Source organism: Suncus etruscus, chromosome 7, assembly GCF_024139225.1.
Source record: "Suncus etruscus isolate mSunEtr1 chromosome 7, mSunEtr1.pri.cur, whole genome shotgun sequence".
Taxonomy (NCBI): Eukaryota; Metazoa; Chordata; class Mammalia; order Eulipotyphla; family Soricidae; genus Suncus; species Suncus etruscus.
Window position 1 is genome coordinate 20,272,252 of NC_064854.1, and position 26,773 is coordinate 20,299,024.

Here is a 26,773-nt window from a genome sequence, read left to right on the forward strand (position 1 = left end):
CCACTGAGCCCACCCACTGTGGTTGGTGCCTGGTTCTCTGCCACCCTCAGAGGTGGGCCCTAGAGGCAACTGGCTATGTGTCTCTTCACAGGGAATGAGCCCCCATTGCCCTTGTTTGCCACCACCTGCATTTCCCCCCAGGAACTCTTCTCTGCACCCCAAACCTGCCTGGGCCTCTCTCACGGTCCTGTAGACCCCACAGGAGTATCTAACATATGGGCACAGGCCCAGGCCTGATATGGTTGTGTCCTGGCTACTGTGAACTGTAGGGGGCCCTGTCCACACTAGCGTATGCCCACATGTGGTGAAGCGGTGGAGGAAGGTGTGTTCTTCCCCTCAGAGCCATTTTCTGTGGTCTTTGTCCTTTCCAGCCATCTGTTCACTTTCTAAAGTCTCACAACCAGGCCCACTGGCCCTCTGCTGCCCTCAGCTCTCCACCATTAGGGCCTTCCCCCTCTGGCTGTCTCTTTTCTTTTCTTTCTTCTCTGGTGCTGTGATCAAGGTCAGGGCCCCACTCTGCTCCTGCCCCTCTGCCTGTGTCCAGCTGTGACAGTTTCCCCGAGACATACAGTTAGGGGCCTGTCTATTTGCTGTACAAATGAATCTTCTCACCTGCTCCAGAGGAGGATTTGCCACAGCACAACACAAAAATTCCCTTTTCTTGTTTTTGTTTTTTTTTTTGTTTGTTTGTTTCCTTTTGGGGTCTTCTAGATATGAAGAAAAAATATCCAAGAGAGAACAAACTGCTAGGGAGGATTCATCCAGGGCACGCACACATAGACACACACAGGGACTTAGACACACATAGACAAACACATAGACAGACATAGACACACAGAAAAAGATACACACACAAGGACTCAGACATATACACATAAATATAGAGAATAGGGACACAGACATATACACACACACACATATATATGTACAGATCAGACACACAAACACACAGTCATAGGCAGACACACATAAATCCAGACATGCACATATTACAGACACCTATACACACATATCAATAGACAGACACACATATACACAGACACTTTGAAGGAGTTTCTGTCTCTGTCTCTCTCAGGCACTGCCAACCATGTGCCAGGCAGCCCTCATCCACCACCTCTGACCCACAACTCACCAGTTTCCTCAGTTTCTCCTTCAACCCTGCCCAGGGTACAGCACTGCCTACCCAGTGGGTCCTTCACACCCTCCATGTTCCACCTGCTGGCACCCTTGGAAGATTTTGCACCACTTCCTCTGTGAGGCAGGATCCTGCTGGCATGCTGGCTGCTATTCCTCCTTCTGTATCCCCTAGTGCCAGTCTCCTGAGGAGCCAACCATGCTCCTGGTGTCTACGTGAGCCCTGTTTGGGGGAACCTCTGGAGTGACCCACACCCTCCTGTTGTGATAGTTCTCCAGCCCCTCACTGACAGGTTTTGATGAGCAGAAGCACTTTTTTATAACCTTCATTATTTCATCTGGAAGTGGAGGATAACTTGTAAGTTTGGACAAGAGATGATTTGGAAGCCAAGCCTTCTTAAAATTGGTTTGCTTGAAATATGTTTTCCAAGTATATTAGGAGAGCAATTTCCTGTGGTGCCAGTGAGAATTTTTAATATGCTTTGTTATAAAAGTTCACAGCTTCTTTCTGACTTAGAAGAAACCTTTGAAATCACAATTACAGATAAGGGAGAAATCTGAAAACATCTTGTCATGGAACTAATATTGTTGCGCTGGCACAAAAATAGTCAGACCTCTCTCTTCTGGAAAAATTAATTTGTCTTAAATATGGAGAAATACCCGCTTACTTACAAAGGCAGTTGCTGCAAGATAAAAAAAAAGAGCTTCAGAATGAACCAGCTGTGGGGTAGAATGAAGGAGGGGATCTTTACTGACCTTGTAGAGGTCTCTGAACCCCCTTAATATCTGTAGTTTCTGTGACCAGAGCTATAGTGCAACAGGGAGGGCATTTCCCTTGCATGTAGCCAACCGGGATGATCTCTGTCATCCCATATGGTCCCTGATCATCACCAGCAATAATTTCTAAGTGCACGGCCAGGAGCAACCCCCTGTGCATCACCAAGTGTCCCCCACAATAAATATCTGTAGTTCCCTTCTTAGAAATAGGGACTTTATAACAAAATCTATCCCTGTTGTGCACAGGATGTTAAAAGCCATTAGTCCGGTCTTCCAGTCTTCTGCCACACAGAAGCCATCAGTTATTAGCAAAAATAAGAGTCTGAACAAGAAAAAATGAGGGGCCGGCGAGGTGGCACTAGAGGTAAGGTGTCTGCCTTGCAAGCGCTAGCCAAGGAAAGATCGCAACCGGGGTTCGATCCCCCAGTGTCCCATATGGTCCCCACCAAGCCAGGGGCAATTTCTGAGCGCTTAGCCAGGAGTAACCCCTGAGCATCAAATGGGTGTGGCTCGAAAAAAAAAAAAAGAAAAGAAAAAAATGAATCATAAAATCCAACTGAATTGTAAGAAGCTAGTGCATCATTAGAAAATACCAGGAATGCATTGGTCAGAGAGAATGTTCAAACACATGGTTCCATCCCCAGCACCACATGGTTCCCCTGAGCACCCCTGGAAGCAACCCCCTGAGCACAGAGATGGGGGTATCCTCAAGCACCACTGAGGGAGATCCCCAAACCACAGATAAATCAGTCGACAAATACATTCTCCAGCTCCAAGTCAATAGGAGATGGGAGCAGGGTCCAGGGACCACTACCCCCTCATCTCCTCTTTTTACTCCATCTTTCTCCTTCCAGTGTGCCCCCTGTTTTTGAATCAGGGGCTTGAGATCAGAGGAATCCAGTGGTAAACCAAGGCCAAAGAAAATTTAGGAGACTTCAGTTCTATTCCAGAATGGCTTGATCTTCTTCAAGATCTCAGAGTCCCTGCTGACATTTCAAACATCCCCAGTGATGTTTTTGAACATTCCAGCCAGTGTATGACAGGAATCTAATGAAGGGACTGATAGGATACCCTAATGGGTGCTGAAGTCTCGGGGTCTTACCTAGAAATTTTAGAAACCAGTGTGGTAGTTGGTCAGCTGAAATTGATCAGATTCTTCCCCCCAAAAGCACTAATGTGTTTTCAGGACATTCTAAATCCTGTCTTTATTCAGACCTATGAGGAAGCAAATGAATCTATCCAAGACAAATTCAAAAGAATTCTGAAAGTATGAATTATCAATACCCAAGTGTCAGTGGAAAAAATCTTTCCTCAGCACCTAGTGCTGGGGTGGCGAACACGTGGCTCTCAGCCAAAATAAATGGGGCTCTTTGCCTCTTATCATGATTTTGTATACTGTGGCTCTTTGCCAAGTTTAGATTTTGTTCCGCTGCTTCTGAGGAGGGACCTCTGAGGAGAGATCTCCGAGCACGTAGTCCCACCCCAGGCTGTGTCCTCCCGTCTCCCATCCCTTGGAAACAACTGCACGGGCCAGCGAGCGGGGGACCCGTGTGACACATGTTGGGTCACATCTGGCCGTTAGTTCTTAGTGTGGAGGATGCAGCACACCCTCACCATCACTGCAGGATTTTTACCCTCACTCAAAATGGCAAAATGCAATATGTGTTTAATAGATTATTGTTAAAATTAGATGCTTTTGTGTGAGTGTTTGTCTATTTTGGTAGGTCACTGCGTGGTGTGGCTCTCTGACTCCCACAGTTTAAAATTTCGACTCTTTGTGTCGAACTTGTTTGCCACCCCTGACCTAGTGGTTCTGAGAGTTAGCATTTGCGTCCCCAGGGAGGCTTAAAATACAGTTCTGACACCCAGCCCTCATCGCAGACCAATATGACCAATCAACTCATGTTCTCCAGGGATCTACTCAAGAATCAGTGTATTTCCAAGCACTCCAGTGTAATTCTACGATCACTAGAGAGACCCACTGGTAATATTCACAGGGTAACAGAAGTTGAAGGGAAGGGTAGTGTGAGACCAGCTCATTTTTTGGAATCAGGCTATCAAAATCCGCAGTAAACTTTATTCCTGAACTCTAGCCCTGAATCTGGCCTCTAACTTCGCAGTGTCTTCAATATGTAAGAGTTTAGAAAGACCAGATGGAATTATTCATCATTCTTCCACCACCCACATTGAGTATTACTGTAGGCCAGTAGGGGAATTGTCTTTGCCCAATGTTGTAGACCTCACTTAAACCTTCAGACTTAAGATAGTCTGGCTTTCTGGAACTGTCCAGAATATCTAAAGACAGGGGCTCATAAAACCACTCATGCATTTCTCTTTGGTAGCATTGACTCTGAGAGAAATGAAAAATTGTTTCCATGGAAATGACATCCAGGCTCTAGTATTCTATTCCGGGTCAACCTTGAAGCTAACCTGGCAGAAGAAAAGTCTATTGAAGCCTGAGTGGCCATAGATGCTTCTGTCCTATAAGAAGCATTTTCACATGCTCTGAGTCTTGGCATAGGGTCAAGTTGGCTGGGACCAACTATGGCTTGTGGCTTCTTATATACCTCAGTCCACATTGCCTGATTATGACTTTCGATTCATCTGTTGTTTGCCTTGGAAAGAACCTCAGAGAACATCCTGTCCAACTGGTTCATTTCTAGATGAGGAAACAACTCGTTGGCAGTGCCGTGACCAACCGATAGTCCCACAGAGACTGTCATGGCCGGCTCCTGTCCTGCCTCCCACACCCAAAGGCTGGCCACACCACACCACCCTGCATATGCCAACATCCCCAGAAAGCCTGAGATGCCCTCAGCAAAAATATGGTCAGCAAGCACAGGGAATTTTAGGATTGTGACGATTATTTGTAATATTTCAAAGCCCAAGTCATTTCGCAAAGAGACTATTACATGCTGTGCTTAATCCTTTCAAACCACCACCAAATGGTCTCGCAGACTTTGATGTAGGGACCCACTTCTCAGTCTACCATTGATTATGGCTCCCTCTGCTGACTGCACATCAGTGATTTCAAGCTTAACTGTGTGTCTAGAGATGATATATTTTATCAAGCTTGTTTAACAAAGGAGGAAATGAAGTCACAAAGTGGCCTGTCTAAAAAAATACTAATGGTTTGGTGTGTTAAACTCAGACTCAGCTTTATTTCCTGATTGCTTGAGCATTTTGGACGACTCATTCTGCATTCTTCTCTGTCTGGCGTTTTGGGATTTCTCTTGGTGAACCAGATATTAATGATTTGGATCACAGACCTTTATAAAGCCGCCCATAGAAGTTTGACCACACAACAATCTAGCAGGTTTTCTTGGTGAGATGGTCAAGTCTTGGTTTCCCAAAAACACTCCATGTTTAGATAGAATTAACTTTCTTCTGTAACTTTTCTGCTATGGAGAGCTGAATAAAGGTCCCTCCAAACCTTTTCTGTAGTCCATGGTTTAGATGAAGATGCAGGTTCTGAGAAATGTGTCTTTGCAGAACAGCATTTCTCAGCTAGGAACCATTTCTCAACCCAAGACCTTCCAAGGGACCTACAAGTAAAAAAAAAAATCACCTGTGGGACAGGAGACAGACCAGATGCCCGACTGGTAGGACGGAAAGAGAGGGGGGGTCCACAGGAAGGAATGTAAACATACTCAAACATACACATATGCATGTGAATAGATTATGTGGAATACAGTATAAATATTTGCAATTACAGGTGAAAGAAGTGGGGTGGCCTGGAGGAGAGGATATCAGTCCTGCAAAAAATAAGAATGAGGGATCAAAGTGATAGCACAGCAGAGAGGGCATTTGCCTTCACACAGCTGGCCCAGGTTCAATCCCCAGCATCCACTATGGTCCCCTGAGTCCTCCAGGAGTGATTCCTGAGTGCAGAGCCAGGAATTAACTCTTGACCACTGTCAGGTATAGCCCCAAAACAAACAAATTAAAAAACAAAAAGAAGAAAGAAAAATGTTAATCAAGGGTTCTCATGGAAGAAAAGACCAAGTCTCAGCAGAGTAGCTTGGTAGGAAGATTCAGGAGGGATGAAGGCACCTCTGGTGGTGGCTGCCCAACTCCCAGAGAGTTTGGTTTGGGGCTATCAGTGGAAGAAGACTGGAAATGGAGAGGCTAGTCTGGGGTAAATCACCCCAGTGTTGATTGACTCTTGGTTCAGAACCACAGAGAACCATTGGTGGGTGTTCAGAGAAGAAGTTTGATCCTTTCTGTGGAGTGAAGGCTCTGGAGGAAGGTTAGGCAGAGAAGGATTGAGTAGGAAGTGAGAGCAGAGACAGAGAGGGAGTACAATGAAATGAGGAGCAATCACCCTTCAGACAGGAGCAATCATGCTTATTTTATAGAGATGATGTACATCTGCGAACGCACCTGCTAAGTTATAAAAAGGAAAGGTATTGTGGTGTTTTTTTTTTAACACCATCTGGTAAATGTTTCAGTTCCATCACTTTTCTCTTATGACTGTGGGCAATATCCTGATTTTTCTCAGCATTATTTCCTGTACTATTTATAATGGGGAGAAACTCTGACCCAAGAACACAGAAATAGGAGCAAAAGAGATAGTACAGAGGACAGGGCATTTGCTTTGCACACAGACCTGAGTTTGATTTCGTAGGTCTCCTGAAGAGCAAGCTCTGAGCACTGTCAGTTATGGCTCCAAAACAAACAATCAAAAAAAAAAACAAAAAAGAGAAAGCAGAGGAAATGTTTCATTTACTCTCCCTACTCCATTCTCCAAACTAAGCAAACAGGGAAAGATATTCTTCAGCTTTTATTAAGCAGTTTACCAAGACAAAGAACCATATATTTTTATTTTGTATTTTTGCACACACAAAATATTAACTTGGGGATAGAATAGAATGAGTATAGTGGATGGCAATAGACAGTTCATTATGGAGGCCAGAGAGAGGTCTTTCTTTGTTGGACAGGTAACTGGAAGTACCTGAGGAAGCAGTTCCAGGTCATCAGAGTAACTTCCTCCCTGGAGCCCTTAACAGAGATACAGGCTATGATCACTCATAATTACCTTCTCTTCTGTCCTTCCCTTCTGGTTTTTATATTTTCCCCTCTCCAGTCTGCCAGCTCCTTTAGCCTGAATAGATAAGTGACATTTCCAAAGAATGACAGCATAGAGGAAAGGGGGTCTGTTACCTTGGCCTGATAATTTTTCTAATTAACTGCCACAATTTTAAAGCTTTTCTTCCTCCCCCAGATCAGTGAGCCATGATAAGATGAGCAAAAGAAAAATAAGGTGAACCTACATCTCTATTCTCTTTTTTGTTTTGTGAGTGAGTGTTCCTTGTTTTACATGGATTTCAAAATTGGATATATCCATGAGTTGTGGAGAATTTGACCCAAGGGAGGAAAGCTGTAGCGATCCTTCCACAGAAGCATATGTGTTTTGTAGAATGCCTGTCCTTTGGGTCCTAGTGTTCCCTTCAGTCTGTGGGCTTTGGAACAGGACTTACTTGTGCATTTGGCTCCAAAAAACATTTGTTTTTGCATGAATCAATTTTAAATTTTTTCCCTGGCTCTTTCTGGGGTTTTCTTGCTTGGCTCACTTACCAACATTTCTTGCATCACTTATTATGTTTGCAAGAGTCTGTGCCCATCTGCTGTTACCCCATTCCAGATCTACTTCTCTATCTCCTCCTCTTCTGTCCTCGATTGGGCCATATGCAGGTACCAGCAAATTAGCCCTTGGATAAAGCTCTATGCTTGATATATCAACCAATGTTTGCTTTGTCCCTAGTAAAAGCTAAGTGAAATGAAGTGGGATTCTTCTAATTATCTCAAGTTGCTTTTAGTGACATTAGTCTTTTGAATTAGGTACATATTAGAAAGGTTTATAGTTGGGGAAGTAAACATTCCACATGTCAGAGGTAGCATTTGGACCTTTCCACATTTTAGGAAGGGAAAAACAGCATCCTGGAAGGAATTAGCTGTACAAGCTCTAAAAGTTAATAGACGCCTGGTTTCCATTTGCTTGTAGCCAACGTTCCAACCACTATGTCCACTTGAGTCTTCCTTTTGGCGACATTAGTGGATCAGAGCTGGTGAGTGGCTCTTTCTAATTATAATCCCTGGGTGCTACACTAGTGTCTACCAGTGAGTCTCTCTTCCTCTGCCTCTCTTGCACCCGTTGATTTTCTCTGAAGGGATATTCTCAGCATGTCTCTGAATACACTTGGTTTCAGGATCGAATCCACTTGGTCACAGGATTGAATCCACTTAGTTTCAGGATCAGATCTCTCTGCTCTCAGGCATTGATGTTATATTGTTCCTTATGAAATGAAACACCTTGGTGCTAGACCTTATAATTGTATACAGACACCTCTGACCTTTGATGAGCTCTTGTATATCCTCTTTATACTATGATGTATATCCCAAGTACATCAGATAAGTGCTTGATCTTAGGCTGGGCAGAAGTTAAAGTTTAAAACAAGCTATTCATTTGATGAACCCCGAGTTTAATATTCTTGGATTTATTCATGCATTTGTTTATTCATTCACCAAATATGTGTTTAAACATGCAATACTGTTCATGCTCTTGCCTTTGAGAGATGGTGGTACACAAAATAGTAAAAAAACAAAACAAAAAAAAAACAAACAAAAAAAAACCCGTCCCTGAGGGACTTAAATTTTCTTATTTCAAGACCATGGCGTGTTTTTGGTTTGTTTGTTTGTTTTTGTTTTGTTTTTTGTTTGTTTGTTTGTTTTGCTTTGTTTTTCGTCTGTTTTTTGAGGTGCTTATCGTTATAGCTGGAGTCCTCACTGGATAATTGACACTTTTTTTGGTACTGGTGGAGTGTTTCACCTTCTTTCTCTCCTTCATCTCCCAAATCGATGATGAGAGCCTCTAGAAGGATTCCACCCATTTTGGGAGTATTAGACTCTTACCCCAGTTTATTTATCTCCTCCTTTTCAGGCAAAACCACGCAACTTGAACTAGCTAGTCCTGCCTACAGTTAGAGGGGGAGATAAGGGAGGCATCAAGACCAAACAGGTGCAAGACTACTATGTAGTGGGTTGGATACAGAGGGGACCACATATTCTAGCCGCCCTGGGGGTGAGGGAAGAGGAAATGGGAGGTAGGACAAAAACGGAGGGGTAGGGAGGGCAATTTGGGGATGGGAATCCCCCCTCATTTTATGTAAATATGTACCTAAAATGTTATTGTCAACAATATGTAAGACACTATGATCAAAATAAAAATTATATTAAAAAAAAAGAATTATAAAGTCTGTGCTCGCTTCGGCAGCACATATACTAAAATCGGAACGATACAGAGAAGATTAGCATGGCCCCTGCGCAAGGATGACACGCAAATTCGTGAAGCGTTCCATATTTAAAAAAAAAAAAGAATTATAAAGTATTTGCTATAGTGAAATATGTTCTTTATATCTAAGATATCAATGATATATCATGTTTCCTACTATATGCAAATACTGCTTTGGAAAATTTAAATTTCATTTTTTTGTTGTTTCTGGGCCACATCCAGTGGTGCTCAGTATTTACTCCTGTTTCTATACTCAGGAATCAGTTTCCACACACGAGGGAACCATATAGGATGCTGGGGATCAGATCTGGATGGGGTCGTGTGCAAGTAAGCACCCTCCTCACTAAACCATTCCTCCCCCACACTGTACTATATTTTATAAATTGCTTCATCTTTAGAAGTTTGGAAAGAGAGCTTGAGAAAGAGGAACTTATGGTCATTAAATCATCTTTTATTCCATAATTCAGCAAATAGAAATACCTCAGACTTTATTGTGTGTGCTTATCTATATATTTCCCTTTTCTGTTGGAATGGCTTGAGTATTTTAAGAAAAAAATGTCTTGGTCATATGAGATTTTAGAAGGAAGCAACAATATGTATTTTTTAGTTGTAATGTTTAAGAAAAATTCAAGAAGTAGTTATTAAATATTTATTAAATTAAAAGCATTCTTTTAAATTAAAAAAAATTTGTTTTATAATGTCAATTGTTGTGTAGTTGCTTTGTATAAATGGACCTAACGTTGGGGCTAGAGAAATAGCATAGTGGGTTAGGTGCTTGTCTTACATGGCTGAACTGAATTCAATCTCCCAGCCCAGCTAAGTGTGATCCCTGAGCACAGAGTCAGTAGTCATCCCTGAGTACAGTCAAAGGTGGCCCCAAAACCAAAACCAACAATGAACCTAATGGCAACTTTATTTGCATAAGCATCGTGACCATCAACGCAATGGCTGACTATGATGATTTTGGAGGGATACTCTGTTCCCAATGATGTATTTGACACCAGGCCTTTCCTGTCACTTCAGAATGCCATCATCTGGACAAGTACGAGTAACAGTACGTGGGTGGAATCGAAACCAGATTGTCGAAGGATTGATCAACAGTTGAAGAAGATGAAGCAGAAGACAGTCTGCCCTGAGATCTCTGAAGGGTGGTGGTGGTGGGGCAGAGACCTGTCCTTGAAACTCTCAGAAGCCACTGCTTATGAGTTTCCACCTGTGTAAGGTGTCTACCAGGCTGGGGGTCTCATGCCATGGGGGGAAGTCTAAAGGTGTCACAACAGTGAGGATGCCTGTTGTAACATATCTGGCCCAGGGCTAGCCCAGATCCCTCAGGATCTGAAGGACTCTCTATAGTTTTGTGTACAAAGGAACTGAGAGCTGGAGGGGGAGGCCAGAGGATTTCTTGTGCCCTGACAAGCTAAACTGGTTTTTATCAACTCTTAGAAGATGTCGTGGGGGTCAAAGAGATAGCATGCAGGTAGGGTGTTTGCCTTGCATGCAGAAGGACCGTGGATCGAATCCCAGCATCCCATATGGTCCCCCGAGTCCTCCGGGAGCGATTTCTGAGCATAGAGCCAGGAGTAATCCCTGAATACTACCGGGTGTGACCCAAAAAAAAAAAAAAAAAGATGTCAGGAAGAGGCACTTCCAGGGTTTATGAAAGTTTTCAAATTCTTCAGCCAGGAGCCTCTTCTGTTCTGCCTTCATGCACTGTTTCTTTGAAAACTTTGCTCTAATTCCAACCCAAATAAGACCTGCCTTTCACAGAATGACTGCATTTATATAGAGTTTATACTTTAGTCAAATTGTTTCATGAGAGCCGAAGCGGTGGCACAAGCGGTAAGGTATCTGCCTTGCGCTGGGACGGACTGCGTTTCGAACCTCTGGCATCCCATATGGTCCTCCAAGCCAGGAGCGATTTCTGAGAGCATAGCCAGGAGTAACCCCTGAGCATCACCACGTGTGACCCAAAAACCGAAAAAAAAAGAAAAAATTGTTTCATGACTCTTCATGTTCTTGATTGACTTTTTTGTTGTTGTTGTTGTTCTTTTTGGGTCACACCTGGCAGTGCTCAGGGGCTACTCCTGGCTCTACACTCAGAAATCGCCCCCGGCAGGCTTGGGAGACCATACAGGATGCCGGGATTTGAACCACCATCCTTCTGCATGCAAGGCAAACACCTTACATCCGTGCTATCTCTCTGGCCCTCACTTTTTTTTCTTAAGAAAGGTGCGACCTCCTCATGAACTACTGGGTGAGGTGTGGGGGAGCAGTTCCCAGGGCTTTTCCGGGTGATACTGGGTCAACCTGGTCAAACAATTCAATGTTTGGTGTGAGTATGCAGGAGGCCAGGCAAGTGCAAGGGTCACCAGGTGTCTCCTGAGGTCTACAAGGACCACATGGTGGTTCTAGAGACTGAACTCCTGTACATTTGTGCATGTGTGCGCATGCACTCATACACACACACATACACACACACACACACACACACACACAGCATTTGCCTCTGACCCTGGGTTCTCTGTCTGACCCTTGCTTAAGTCTTTTGAAGGTTCTCTTGGTTTTTTTTCTATGTTTTCTCCCAGACACATAGCAGGAAGTTGACCACTGACCATCACTTGATTCATTAGGGATGAGGAATAGCCAGTAAATGTTTCAATTCCGCCACAGCAAGAACTCCTGTAATTCATAGCAGGCTACATTTCATTGTTCTATCCCTTACAGCCAAAGAAGAGATTATATTCTTAATTTATTAGTCTCCTCTCTTGGCTGGGAAAGTGCTTTGCACAGTGCTGACTCTTTGTATATATTTGAATCAGTGTTGATGGCTCTACTCCAGGGTTAAACAGCTCTGTTGGCCAAAGATCCCATTGGTGTTACGACTGTGGGGTCAGATCACTAAGCCCCATTGAAAGACTCAAGGGCTGTGATTTACGTAACAGGGTGGCCAAAGTTAGCACGTGAAAATGGAGCACATGGTTGACCTTTGAGTTTCAGATAAACAGTATTGGGTAGTGTATAGGAATATAGTCATGCTAACAAAGATTTGTTACTTTGCCAGCATTAGACATAATGGGTGCCCTGCCCTTTCTAGCACTCTATTAAGCTCATCTTATAATGGCAACCACATGGAGCCCTATCCTTGTCTAAGTCTTACTTAACTTCTAAAGGGACTTCTCTGAAAGAAACAATCTGTGTGCACAGTCTGGCATTCACTAATAAAAGCTATGCTTGGTAATTGCCTCCCCTATCCACTCCAAGGGTATTTCAGACTCTGATCTGTAGACTTCTTTTGGGGGGGAAGGAAGACTTGCATTTAGGAAGTTAGCCTCCATGTTGTTTGTATCGTTTGGAACAGCACTGATCATTCATGAATTCATTCAGTTAGCCAGCAAATATTGATTAAGGTGATCAATACTATATTAAGGGTAAGGGGTGGGGGTGGACAGGATGTGCTAGAGATAGTTCCCTGCTTCCCAAGGATCCCCAAGACTCTGGTAAATATTTCTTGGTTCTAAGTGGTTTCACAGTTGTTTCCATCAAGAACCATTGGTATTAGCTCATAGAGGAATGAAATAATTCTTCTCTCTTTTTTTGTTTGGTTTTGTGGTTTTTGGGTCACACTCAGTGATGTTCAGGGGTAACTCCTGGCTCCGTATTTGGCGATCAGTACTGGTGTTATTTGGGGGGGGGCATATGGGATGCTGAAGATTGAGGTTGGGTTGCCTGTGTGCCAGGCAAGTGCCCTCCCTGCCGTGCAATACTCCAGCCCTGAAATGTTGTGTGAATATGAAATCTCAGAAGCTCCTCTCAGTGGGGAGTTTGAAGCCTGTGGCCGGGATTTGTTTGTATTCTTCTTCCTCGGTTCTAAAGTGAATGAGTATTGCTGACTGCTCCCATCTCAGGAATATATCAGAGTTGCCGATTCTCGGGCCTTCCCCAACCCATGAATCAAACCTGGGCCTTGATCCTGGGTCTGGATCTTGGGCAGAATTTTCTCCAGCCCTGGCACACACAGAGCATGTTAGAATGACCCCTGGGCCCCAACTAGGGGACTCATATCCTATCAGAGAATTGGTCTATCCCAGGAGCACCCCATAGTCTTTGGCAGCCATGCTCTGGGCTCCACCATGAATGGGCTAGTCTGCGATTACTTTGTATACTCTGAAATCATGAGCACAAACCTGGAGCTTGAAGCTTCTGGCCCATTAGAGGAAGGAGTTTGCAGGCAGGAACAATCTGGCCAGTTGAAACATCCTGCGACCTGTGAAAGAGCCATCACATTCAGTCTAGGACTCCATCATTTGAGTTGGGTCCTTCACACAGTGAAATTTGAACTGCTTTAACCCCGTCTAGTGATCCCATGAAATACTCAGTCAGGTTGGGATTATAGTGACTCAGCAGTGCTCACTCTCACCTTTATTGGATCTGGTTAAGCCCTAGAATCTTAGGAATGAGGAGTAACAGGGAACCAAGAGAAGTGTAAGGAAAAGAGTCTGAACAAGGTTTGGGCACAAGACTTTACACTCTTCAATGCTGGGTTCAGAGTTTGCATTCTGTCTTAGAATAGTCTACACTCTCAGTGTTGGGTTCAGAGTTTACATTCCATCTAAGAACTATCTACAGACTCTCAGTGTTAGGTTCAGAGTTTGTATATTGTTTGAGAATTGTCTACACTCTTCAACGTTGTGTTCGGAGTTCTCATTCTGTCTGGGAACCATCTTCACTCTCCGTGTCAGATTCTGAATTTCATTCCATCTGAGAACCATCTACACTTTTTGATGTTGGGTTCCAAGTTTGCATTGTCTAAGAATTGTCTACACTCGGTGTTAGGTTCTGAGTTCCATTCTTTCTGAGAACCATTTGCTCAAAGCACACCTGTATTCTAGTGTTCACACCCTGTGGCTTTTATCAGATCCTACATGGCAGGTGCTTGTGTGACTTTTCCCAACAATCAGATCTCATGGGTTCCCCAAATGTTGCTGATGGGCGCAGTGGGGAGCAGGGAGGTCGAAGCCCCCAAATCTTCTGCCTTCTTGCTTCACCATTTATCTACATGGAGATGTGTTTAGGGAGGAGTCAGGACAGTAAAGTCCACCTGGAGCATCGGGGTGGCCTGGCTCTGAGTGTTCATCTAACCCCACTGGGCAGCCCTCAAAGTGCTCTAAGGTCCACTTGACCTTCCCCACTCAGGAACTGCCCCAGAGACCAAGTTTGGGGAAAGCTTTGGACTCAAGCTGGATTGGAAGATTCTCTGCTGGAAATGGAAAGAAAATTCCTTTGACTCCTGGGTTTACCCTTGCAGAGAAGCATTTCAAGAGGAGGTAATATTTAGCGAAATAGGAATATGAGAGAGAGAGAGAGAGAGAGAGAGAGAGAGGTGCTCAGAAAGAAGCTTATTCACAAGAACTGGGAAGGGACAGAGCTAGAACACAGGCCGAGGTTGAGGTGTGGGCAGATCCCAAGTTAGGGGTGCCCCCTGCTTGCCTTGGCTTGGTCGGTTTCATAGTTTTCCCAAACCACCTAAACAGGGCCTTTCTGCTGTATACAAGGGTCCACTGCAGGTGTTCCCAAGGGAAAGAACTGGGAACTTGGGTGTTCTTCTTTCACTTTGACCACAACCTTTTGCTCCTGCTGTAGCTTCTCTTCCCCTGAGGGGTGTCCTGTGTTCTTGGGGGCAGAGGTCAGTTAGAATCCTATTGGCAATAGACCCAGAGCCCACAGAGGGACGTCACGCCTTTGTGCATGGGGCAACTTTTCAGTGAGCGTTCTTGACACCACACTGAGCTTTAACAATGCCTCAAGTGGGCCAGAGCAATAGCACAGCAGTAGGGCATTTGCCTTGTACATGGCCAATCCCTGATGGACTCCAGTTCAATCCCCAGCATCTCATATGGTCCCCCAAGCCTATGAGGAGTAACCCCTGAGTACTGCTGGGTGTGACCCAGAAAAACAATGCCTCAAGGAATTTTTTTGTTTGTTTGTTTGTTTGTTTCTGGGGCCACACCAGGTGGCACTCAGGAACCATTCCTGGCTCTGCACTCAGAAATTGCTCCTGGCAGGCTCAGGGGACCATAGGGGACTCCAGGTATCAAAGCCAGGTCTGCTCTGAGTCAGTCGCATGCAAGGCAAACACCCCTTCACTGTGTTATCACTCCAGCTCCCATCCTCAAGGACTTTTTACTATCTCTCCCATCCCCTTGGGCCTGCCTCCCAGTTTCAGATCTGTGTCTTGCTTTTCTTTCAGAATTAAGCATGAGAATATCGTGGCCCTGGAAGACATCTATGAAAGCCCGAATCACCTGTACCTGGTAATGCAGCTGTAAGTACCTTATTTCCCGGGTGTCGGGGGACTGGGCTTTGTGAACCCCAATGCCCAGATGGCTAGAGGGTGAAAGAATGAAAGCTCAGTGCAGAAGGGACCCAAGGGGGTCTCATCAGGCAGGCAAATGTGGAAGCCTTGTACCACTTAGGGTCTGTGTCCTTCTAAGAGACATGAGTTTTGCATGCGGCCCTTGGTCTGGCCTGAGCTGCTGGGCTAGATGCACATTCTAGAACCTTCACCATGGAGCACGGTGCTGCTATTTAGAGTTACCTCATCTTGGTTGTCTTTTGCTCTACTGTCCAAATGTTGCTTTCTAAAAACATACCAGTGGACCTGTTGGGAAGGACTCAATGCTTTGGGCTCTGAAAGACACTGTCCCCCTTGACTTCCTTTTTGGAGATGCTGGGGATGGTGCTAATAGAGATGTGGCCTCGGTTCTGTCTCTGCTAGCAGATCAGAGCACACGTGACTGAGTGAGAATCCCAGCCAGACACACATGAGAGGCGTGTCAGTGGGGTTGATGTGACCTTATCTCACTCCCATTTGAGCATCTCTGGAGAATCAGAGTGGGGAGAAGCAAAGTGGAATATATATGTAATACCCAGACCTTGGTATCATTTATTTTTTAGCATCAGATGAAATGACCCTCCCCAGTCACACAAGTGCTTAACTCTAAGTGATGTCTGTCATTCCCTGGAGTATCCCAGAATTCATTGGGCCAGCGCTAAGTGACGGAAACTAGGGCAATTGCATGTTTTCCCTGACCCTGTGGGAATCCTTCTAGAACACCAAAGGGTTGATTGTAAAGGTTGTTTATTTATTATTATTATTGTTGTTGTTGTTGTTGAAGGGCAAAATATTTACTTTAGTTCTGTTATCAGTGGTTTTCCAACTTTGGAGTGCGAGAGTCATAAAGAAGAATTGAGGGTTAGGTGAGCTATGCATTAACCATCTAATCTCTTTCTCCTGGTGGACGCTGAGACAACACATTAACTCATGTCCCATTAGGAGGCAAGTTTAATGCATCAATAAAATCTCATGCATTCAGCAACTCATCTGCTATCTTTCAGAGTATTTTCATAAGTGACATAAAAAGTTTGTGTAAATTTTTTATCTTTAACGTCTGCAGTGTCAGGGATCAAAACCAGAGCCTAAACAAACCAGGCATGTCCCTTACCCTACCCAACTCCTATTAACACCATGGAAGTGGCCAAACTGGAAGCACACAGATGAAGATTCTGTGTCATATGCCTGTCACATGTGGACTAACAGGCCTAGAATTCTGTGTATTACTGTTGCCATGAGATTGGTCAAATCTCCTGGCACAGGAAATCTCATCAGGACTGGGGTGGTTGACCCCTTGCTCCTCCAAACCAGGTTCTTTGACTCAGCCAAAGAAAGAATTCAAATGTCAGTGGGACACTCCTCAAGCCATTCCCGGGACAGTCAAGTTAAGAAGGGAAATTCTATGCCTGTTCCAAAGGTGGGGGAGCCCACTTACATGCACTGGCACCTCTCAAGCCTCAGAGTGTGATTCTACTAGGAAGGGCCAGGGGTGGGCATGACAGTGGCCACTGTGGGGCTGTTTCTGTCTCTGATAATCAAGGGGGAGACTTTCATGCTCAACTGCATATTTGAAGATGACCCCCAAGACAAGACCCAAGAAGTTGTGAGCCTGCCCTAAGTCAGCACCCAGGAAGCTTTGAGTCTTGCAGGCCCTAGGGGACTCTTACCCATGCAAGCTGGATCTGCCTGCGTCCATGTTATTCGCCACCATCTGGCACTACCTTGACCCCCAGTGAATAGAGTCTCTAGTAGAAGCATTTCTACTTCCAATTGTTTCCCCAGGAAACAACTAGGAAGATATGTAGAATTTTCCTTACTTCCGCTTCCGGTCTACTCATTTGACTGTGTTCAGTACATAGGCTGCTCTTCTGAGAACCTCAGAATCCCTTCCCATGAGGTACTCAGAGCCCAGTGAGAAGCTCAGAATATTGCTGGTGACAAGTAAAACCCTCTCCTCCAAAGTCACTACTATCGAGGGCAAGTCTCCCCCCTCTCCTGACCTTTTCTTTCCTCTTGGTGTCTTTGTTGGTTCTAAGGATTAAATCTGAGTGGTTTTAATGAATAGGAGAAAAATTAATCTGTATGGGCCATAAAAAGTAGCAGAGCTTGAAGTTTTGATACCTTTGTAGACACAGTCTAGAGATATGCCAAGAGCCAGCAGACAACAGGGTCTGGACTCAGAGAAGATAGCACGTTGATTGACTGAACCTTCTTAGACCTGAACTGTCTTTTCCAAGTCTCGTCTCCTGTGTCCAAACCTCAGAAGCTGGCACATTGCCTGATGGAATTCACTGTTTCTGAAGGACTTTTGGTACGAGTGACATGTTTGGGGCTGGCATGTGCTTCCAGTCTTTTAGCGGTGTGGGTCACTGTGTACTTGCTATTGCTGATGCACAATAAATGTGCAGATACTTGAACCCAAAGCCATAGGCATTCACTTGCTTCAATTTGTTTTTAGAACTGCTGTTTTTTTTTTTCTTGTTCTTTGCAGGGGGAGCGGGGACTACACTCAGTGTCATTCAGGTTACTCCTGGCTCTGTGCACAGAAATCGCTCCTGGCTCAGGGGACTATATGGGATGCCAGGAATCGAACCCACATCCATCCTGGGTCAGCCACGTGCAAGGCAAATGCCCTACCGCTGTGCTACCACTCCAGCCCCTAGAACTACAGCTTAAAAAATTTTGTGGCTATGAGCGTAGAGCCAGGAGTAACCCCTGAGCACTGCCGGGTGTGACCCAAAAACCAAAAACCAAAAAAAAAAAAAAAAAAGATTAGAGCTAGGAAAATCTCAGCTCTGAGACCCCAACTTATTTTTGGGTGGGGTTGAATCCAACAAATCAAATCCTCTACTTCTGAGCAGTGTCTTGGCCCTGGCTCTGCTTCTTGCTGCATCTTTCTGGGCATCTTTGCCTTTCTGTCCTGTTGACTTCGATGTCTTCGTCTTCTGGAAGCACAAGTAGGTTTCAGTTCTGCCTTTTTAAGCAACTGGACTGTTTACATCCCTGTTGGTAGAGGCCTTTGGATTGGTCCTCATATTGCCTTTTAATTAGATGTCCCTTGGTTGGTTCCTTGGTTTACAAGTTAAAAAGTGTATCCCGTTGCCTCCTCATCTGGTTCTTTCCCTCTCCTTGGGAATGGGCTTTGTTTTTCCCAACAAAGGCTGCTTTAGAGGCCTAAAGAGGAAGCTGCCATCTTGGCTCATGGTTTCACATGGTGGAGCAACTGGCTTGTGGGTGAGCAGCTTGCAGTGTGAGTTTCTGGCCTGCTATTCCTTCCCAACTCTGTAGGTTATTTCCTGCTTCAAAATTGCTACTGAACCTGCATCTCTTGTCCTACCCAGATTGGGGGCATGAGGATCCCTCTTCCTCTCTGGGGATTATGGAACACACAACCCACCATTTCTTAAGTTACAAAGGGTTGGCTTGAACAACGCAGAGCTCTAGCTATGCCTGTGTCTCTGTGCACACAGCTGTCCCTCTCACCAAGTTTTTCAAGTATACTCACCCTATTATTTTGCAACAAATATAAAAAAATAGACTTTAATTTATTGGGGTGGGAGCCACACCCAGTGATGCTCAGGAGTTATTCCAGGCTCTACACTCAGGGATCATCATTGGTGGTGCTCAGGGGACCCTAAGGGATGCTGGAGATCGAACCTGGGTCAGTTGCATGCAAGGCAAGTGACCTCCCCACTGTACTATCACTCTGACCCTTTGTGATGATCTTTTTTTTTTTTTTTTGGCCACACCCGGTGACACTCAGGGGTTACTCCTGGCTATGCATGCAGAAATCGCTTCTGGCTTGGGGGACCAAATGGGATGCTGGGAGATGGAACCGTGGTCCGTCCTAGGCTAGTGCCGGCAAGGCAAATGCCTTACAGCTCTGCGCCACCGCTCCCGGCCCCGTTTTTGGTGATCTTAAAACCTCCAACATACAGACCATATGTGTTGAGAATTTTTTTTTAGGCTCAGACGCCTCCAAGGGCTGGAACATGCCCTTTGCCAGCAGGAACCCCAGATTCTATCCCCAACATTGCATGGACACCCCCACATACACACCCAGAAAAAAATAATCTGTATTAATGCTCAACTGCTTGAGCCTTATCCCCGACCCTGTATATCTTTTTCTGGTACTGCCAGATCAAATGTTTAGCTGAGTTTTTTTTATTAAATTGTGTCCCACCTTAACGTTGGGTGACAACTATTTTTTATGCATATACTATTCCTCGTTGGAGACCAATGAAGAATATGGAACCTTGGAGTGAGAGTGGGGATCCTGGTCGTACTCCAGGCTGACTTCTGATTATGTGCTCCAGGATCACACCTGACAGGGCTCCAGGGACCATCATGGTACCAGGGATCAAACCCAGGGCCTCAGTCACAAGCTCAACCACTTGGCCCATATCTCCAGAAATGATGTTATTTCTTAAAAATCACTGTAATGGGTTACAGCAGTCATACCCTTGCAATCCAGCCATGGGGCTTATGAGCTAGCTACACATGGTCTTTATTCTACCGGAATGTCATGCCACAGCTCACACCCCAGTTTTAGAAGAGCTGTGCTGCCTGGGGGAGACCTCACTCTCTGTCTATCTGTCTATCTACCCCCTCTCCCCAGGAGGTGTTGACCTGGTCCTAACATTCCGCATTGGCAGGCTCACACCATGTGTGCTCTTGGAGCATATGTTTCTTTTTCTTTTCTTAGTATGAGGTTAACCTTTATTGGAAGCCATTATTATGTATTAATAATAAGAATGCATAAATGGTACAATAAAAATTGGTTTGGCATGCCTAATTAGAACAACTCTGGGCAATTCATCCAAGCACAGCATCTTTGAATTTCTCTCTTTTGTTTTCCTTTTATTTAATCACTGTGGTTACCAAGTTGTTCATGATTGAGTTGACAAGTTCCTTTCTCTGAGCATGATGAGCCGCTTCCATCCTGTACATGTGACCATACTTCCTCTTTATTGTCACATAACACCCCACCACATGGACAAGCATCCCCTTGCTGTATGCACTCACCAATCACTGAAGTCACTTAACTTAACTTAACTGTGCCCAACAGTTATGAAGAGTGAAACCAGGTTTGTTTTGGGTGGGCAAAGGTTCTCATTTCTTAATGTATGTGTTGAGGGGTGCTCCTGACAGTAGAATTGATGACTGATGGTCTTTATTCTGCCAGAAGATCATGCAATAGCTCACACCCCAGTTTTAGAAGAGCTACTGGTCACTCGATGTCTGACGTTTTCAGAGTGTCCTTACTGTGTTTCAAAGTGACCAGAGCCATGGAAAGTCCTTCTCACAATCTCTCAAACACCCTTGCGCTGTGTCTTCTCTCTCCAACCTGTCGATCTGTCTGCCATGTTCGTCTTCCTTGCCTGTGGGCTGAGGTGGTTTCCTGGCCCAGAAATGCTTTGGAGCGCCCTTCTGTGTGCTTAGCAGTCATGGGTGGGCCTTCTTGGGGGATTCTCAGATTTATGCCCCTGTAGTCCTCAGAGTCTGACATTCTCCTAGGAAAAGATCTGATTATATTCCACAAAGTCACGGTGGGAAAAAAAAAAAGTGACCAGAAGTTTTACCCATCCGACATTTTGAATCATCTTCATAGTGACAGGATATTTGCTATAGAAGTCAAAATCAGGGCATTGGTGGCAGGAAATGTGCTCTGGGGAGGGATGTGGAATAGTGTATGACTGAGATTCAACCAGGAACAACTTTGGAACTGTGGGGGGAAAAAACTGTATTATGAACAACCTTATAATCATGGTATTTAATTAAAGTAATCAAAAATAGAGTCAGAATAGGAATTAGGTTTTTTCTTTTTTAACTGTAGTCAAAATTTCAGTTATTGGGTGCCTCTTTTGGAGACATGCCTACTTGCCTGCTTTATTGATTTTTAAATTGGAATATTCCACGGGGAAGACTTCCCTGCACGCTGTCCTTCGAGTTTCTCGTCAGACACACTTGTCAGACAGGCAGCTGATTTCTCCTGTTCCCTGACATATCTGTGGCCAATACCAGTGTCACTCATGTCAATGTAGCCACTTCCTCTTTCCTTGCTGCCTATCTGTGAAATAACTACTCATTCCTCAGGGTGCCTTTTGGCTACAAAAGATTCTGATAGGGACCGGGTTGAACTTGCGGAGTTTGCTTGTTAACTTTCTGTGTAACGTGTGAGAAATATTTGCCTGCCCCAAGTTTGCAAACAGATCTTCCTTCTTCTAGATGTTTTTTTTTATCATTTTAACTTCTCTGTGGACATCTATTTCCTTGTGCAGTATATTGTTACTTATTCTGTGATGCTGCCCCTTCACTTTTGGCCGTACCCTATGGTGTTTGGGGGGCTACTCCCCACCCAACTACTTGGGGGTCACTCCTGGGGGTGCATGGGAGATGATGCTGGGGCTCAAACTCAGGTTGGTTGCATGAAAAGAAACTGTCTTGCCTGCTGTATTATTGCAATAGTCCCATAACATATTTTTAACTAACTTTTTTTTTTTTGTCTTGAACCAAACCTGGCAGTGCTCAGGGATTAGTTACTCCTGGCTCTGCACTCAGAAATCACTTCTGGTGGTGCTCAGGGAGACCCTATGGAATGTCGGGGATTGAACCCCAGTGGGCCACATACAAGGCAAGTGCCCTCCCTACTGTGCTCAATACTCAATATCTAATTTTTATTTTTTTTAACTTTATTGATTGATTGATTAGTTTTTGGATCACCCCTGGCAGTGCTCAGGGGTCACTTGTGGCTCTGCACTCAGGATTCGCTCCCGACAGACTGGAGATGCTGGGAATCGAACTGGGTCTCCCAGTCCCAGGTTGGCTGCATGCAAGGCAAATGCCCTACCACTGTGCTATCTCTCCAGCCCCAATATCTAATTTTTAATACCAGTTGTTGCCAAGGTCCCTCATGCCCTCACGCACCATTAATTGCCTTAGTGCCTTTGTCAAAAGTCAGGCGATCCTAGGTGGCAGAGTTCATTTTGGGACTCATTTCTGGACTGTTATTATAATCTGTCACCCTATCTGTCTGGCCTGTTGTCAGCCTCAGCCCATCTGGCTAGTTCTCGTTTTCAGTTGAATCTTGAAATCAAGAACAGACTGTCTCAGATTTTACTGTCATGAAAATGACCGTGGGAGGGACCCGAGTGATAGGATAGCAGGTAGCTGTTTGTCTTGCTCACAGCTAACCCGAATTTGATTTCCAAGCACTGCCAGGAGTGATCCCTGAGTGCAGAGCCAGGAATGACCACTGAGCATCACCAGGCATGGCCCATAAACACATCAACCTAAAGTTGCTGTGGCTATTCTAGACTGTTTCTATTTCCATATGAATTTTAGAATCAGTCTTTATTTTTTCCCCTCAGAAATGCTTGTGGGAATTTTGTTGGGGATTTCATGGACTCTATCAATCTAAAAAAAGAAAATTGACAACTTGGAAAAGTTAAGCCTTTAAGCCCATAATCTTGATCAGTCTTCTTATTTAGAGCTTTTCTTTCTGCCGGTAATGTTTTAAATGTAGATCTTTCATATATTTTCTATTTTATTCAGAAATAGTTTTGATCCTTCTAGAATATCAAATTTTATTTCATTTATTTTCCTGATGGCTTGTTGTTATTTTGTAAAAGTAAATTGCGTTTTCTGTGTGGATGAACCTCTTCACCCTGCTAAATTTATCTTTTAGTACTAGTAATTATTTTGCGAATTTCTTAGTTTCTATCTAAACAATCTTGCCATTTGCAATTTAGGATAATTTTTCTTTGTCTCACTAAAGGACTCTTTTTGAGGGGAAAACATGTATTGCATAGTCCAGAATATTAGCTGAATGTTATTGTGTGTATGTTAGTTTCATGCGTATTTTCCTTTAAAATAATCTGTCATGTATTTTGAAATTGCAGACTGGTTTTTTCCTCTCCTTCCTCTCTCCCAGTGGGAGTTTTTCTAAGCAATGGCAAAAGTAAATAAAAAGATGAGAAATACCTTGATGCATTCAAATAGAATTCTGGGGAGATTTTAGTTTGGGCTGAGGATTTTGTGGACTTTACTATTATGTTTGTGGTATTTTGGTTGGCAAGTCTCTTTCGTTTTGGTTCTCGGGCCCCATATTTTGCTCTCTGGAAAAGTAGTTACTAGATTGGTTTTATTACTTCTTTTTGGGGGGAGGGATGATTAGTTTTGGGGGAGGATGCTTAGGAAGTCCTTGAATTCAGGATTCTTGGGAGAGACTCCCAGAATTGGAGAAACTGTGTTTCATAATATTTGTTTCTGGGAGGTCCTTGGTTTCCTAGGAAACACCTTCCTGGGACCTGATTTGTGGAGATAATAGGGGAGGCCTTGCACCCTAATTTTATTATTTCACTAATTGTTCTTTGAGTCTGAGGACACAGCATTTTTGTTCCTGTGGGGCCGCAGGAAGAAAGGGAATTGTTTGGGGAGGTTTATATTTAAATTTTATTTGAGTTTTGGGACAGATACTTCTTTTTTTTTTTCAGAATGCTATTTTTTGGTAAAGTCTCTGGATAGTGTGTGGTCGGTCTGACATGAAAATGAGTCACAGATAAAAATCGCTTGTTTCGGGTTCACTTGCCCTGTCTGCTTGTGTGTCAGTCCTAGTACTTAAGAGACATTAAAAAAGCGTCTCCAGCCCCCTTCCCATTGACACTCTGGATGTAAAATATACATGAGAACAATATGACTCAAAAGTCATGTTGGGATCCATTTCTTTGATTGCTTGTTGATTTTTTTTTTCTATTTGGTTTTTGGGCCACACTTGACAGTGCTCAGGAATCACTCCTGGCAGGACTCAGCAGATCATATAGGATGCCAGGGATTGAACATGAGTTGACCATTTGCAAGGCAAATGCCCTCTCCTCTATGCTATCTCTCCTCTCTTATCTTTTTCTTTATTTGTGTTTTTTTTGGGGGGTGCACACCCAGCCCTGCTCAGGAATTATTCCTGGTTCTATGCTCAGAAATTACTCCTGGCAGGCTCAGGGTAGCCTATAGAATGCCAGGAATTGAACCCAGGTTGGCCTCATGCAAGGCAAACACTCTCCCCACTGTGCTATTGCTCTGGCCCCTGGTTTTTCTTCAATCGAGGTAACTATGGTGTCAATATTAATATTTTAGTGGCGTAGCATTACCACACCACATCCATCACCAAATTGCTGATACCTCCCACAATGGCTCATAGAACCTTCCTCTCCCCAGCCTCTCCCTCTCCACTGCTCTCCTCAGCATTGCAGCCAGTGTCAGGTTTGTTGTGTGTGCGTACTACATCCAGGCATGGGGCAGTCGGAGTGTTTCTGAGTCTTGGCTCTGCAGTTAAAGCTGCACAGAATATATGTAGGTCTTTCGTGTATTATGCTTTTGGAATACATGCCAAGGGCTAGAGTTATTGCCTCTGTTGGTAATTCCTTTACACCTTGATTTGAGTCTCTCCATGATGTTTGATCCTGTCTCACCTACAGTGAGTGAGGGAGTTCCCCCTCTCTCTCCAGCTCCCTGGCAGCACTCTTTCCTATCTGTTTCAAATAGATCAATTCTCCCCTCACAAATTCAAAGTTCCCAGGGATGTTTGTCACCAAGAGATCACTTATACCTGCTTTTGGTGTTGAATGGACAGTGCTTGGGCATCAGTAAATATTGGTTTCATAGGATCACACATAGAATGGATAATGGGGGCATGAGCAATAGCACATTGGGGAGGGCGTTTGCCTTGCATGCAACTAACCCAGGTTTGATCCCAGGCATCCGATAGGGTCCCCAAGCCTGCCAGGAGTAACTCGTGAGTGCTGCTAGGTGTGGGCCCAAACCCCAAAAAATGGATACTCGTTCAGACTTATTTGTTTTCTATTATTTTGAATCATCTAAGTAGTAAGGTAAGGCTGGATCATTTCCCAACCAGGAGAGTGACCCAGTTTGGAGAGTGGAAGACAGCCCTGTTTCCTAAGGAAAGATTGTATGAAAGGCAGACGACTGGGAATTGTTTGATTTACCTAGACAAATACTGCACAGGGAGTATTTTTAAATGTAGCAGAGGCCAGGAACCTCATTCAGCGTCAGCAGTTCACGGACCTGAGTTCCAGGCACTGCATGGCCCCTGGGCTGAATAGCTCCATGTGCACCAACAAAGAAGTGATCCAAATAAAAATACTATTCAGGGCTGAAGCAATAGCACAGCAGGCAGGGCATTTGTCTTGCACACAGCCAATCCAGGTTTGATCCCTGGCATCTAATATGGTCCCCTGAGCCTGCCAAGAGTCATTTCTAAGGGCAGATCCAGCAGTGACCCTGAGCCTAGCTGGGTATGGACCCAAAATAAACAAATAAATAAAAATCCAAAAAATAAGACACATAGGACTTCCTTGAAAAAGTTTCTTAGATGCTATTTGAGGCCCCTTGGGTTCTGTGGAGGGAATTTACATCCAACCTGGAATTGTGAGTGATGTTTTGTTCTCCCCAATAATTATTCTGGCCATGAGAATCTATTGTCGATATGCAGCCAAAAGAAAATAATTCAATCATTTGCCAGGATAATCACGTCTGACTCTTGCCCGAGAAGCTATGTTTGAGAGAAAAAGTGCCTCAGGGCCGGAGAGATAGCACAGCAGTATGGCATTTTGTAGGGTAACTGACACAGGACAGACTTGGATTTGAATCCCAGAATTCCATATGGTGCCCTGACCCTGCCAGGGGTGATTCCTGAGCCCAGAGCCAGGCATAACCCCTGTGCACTACCAGGTGTGACCCAAAACAAACCAAAAACAAACAAATAAAAAAAGAGGTGCTCAAGACCAGAAAGATAGCACAGCGGTTGGGCGTTTGCTTTGCAAAGCAGCCTACCCAGGATTGATGGTGGTTTGAATCCCAGCATCCCATATGGTCCTCTGTGCCTGCCAGGTGCAACTTCTGAGTGTAGAGCCAGGAGTAACCCCTGAGCACAACTGGATGTGGGCCAAAAACCAAAAAAAAAAAAAAAAAAAAAAAAAAAAATTAAAAAAGAGGTGCTCAGACTCCAAATGGGGAAAACAAGTTAGGAGAGATTCATTTCTCCCATCAGCCTGTAGGCCAGGTCCTTCGTGTCTTGGATATTTGTTATCTCCCTGAGCTCTTCTGCTCTTTTCGTGATCAGCCTCGTTGCTGAGTTAACTGGGTCCCTGCTCAGAAACACCAGC

At 44.4% G+C, this 26,773-nt stretch overlaps 1 protein-coding gene and 1 non-coding gene across 5 annotated transcripts in view; both read left to right on the forward strand.

The window, feature by feature from the left end:
- CAMK1D (calcium/calmodulin dependent protein kinase ID) overlaps positions 1 to 26,773 on the forward strand; it is a 144,028-nt gene that overhangs the window by 87,044 nt on the left and 30,211 nt on the right. For all 4 annotated transcript variants that reach the window (XR_007497549.1, XR_007497548.1, XM_049777090.1 and 1 more), the window contains exon 3: positions 15,450 to 15,524. Coding sequence is in view for 2 of the 4 variants with exons in the window: in XM_049777090.1 (XP_049633047.1) it covers positions 15,450 to 15,524 (75 nt within the window). In the remaining 2 variants the exon portion in view is untranslated. The remainder of the gene's footprint in view (positions 1 to 15,449; positions 15,525 to 26,773) is intronic.
- On the forward strand, positions 9,169 to 9,275 carry LOC126015071 (U6 spliceosomal RNA). Its single transcript, XR_007497972.1, has one exon. It is a non-coding gene; the product is annotated as a U6 spliceosomal RNA (small nuclear RNA).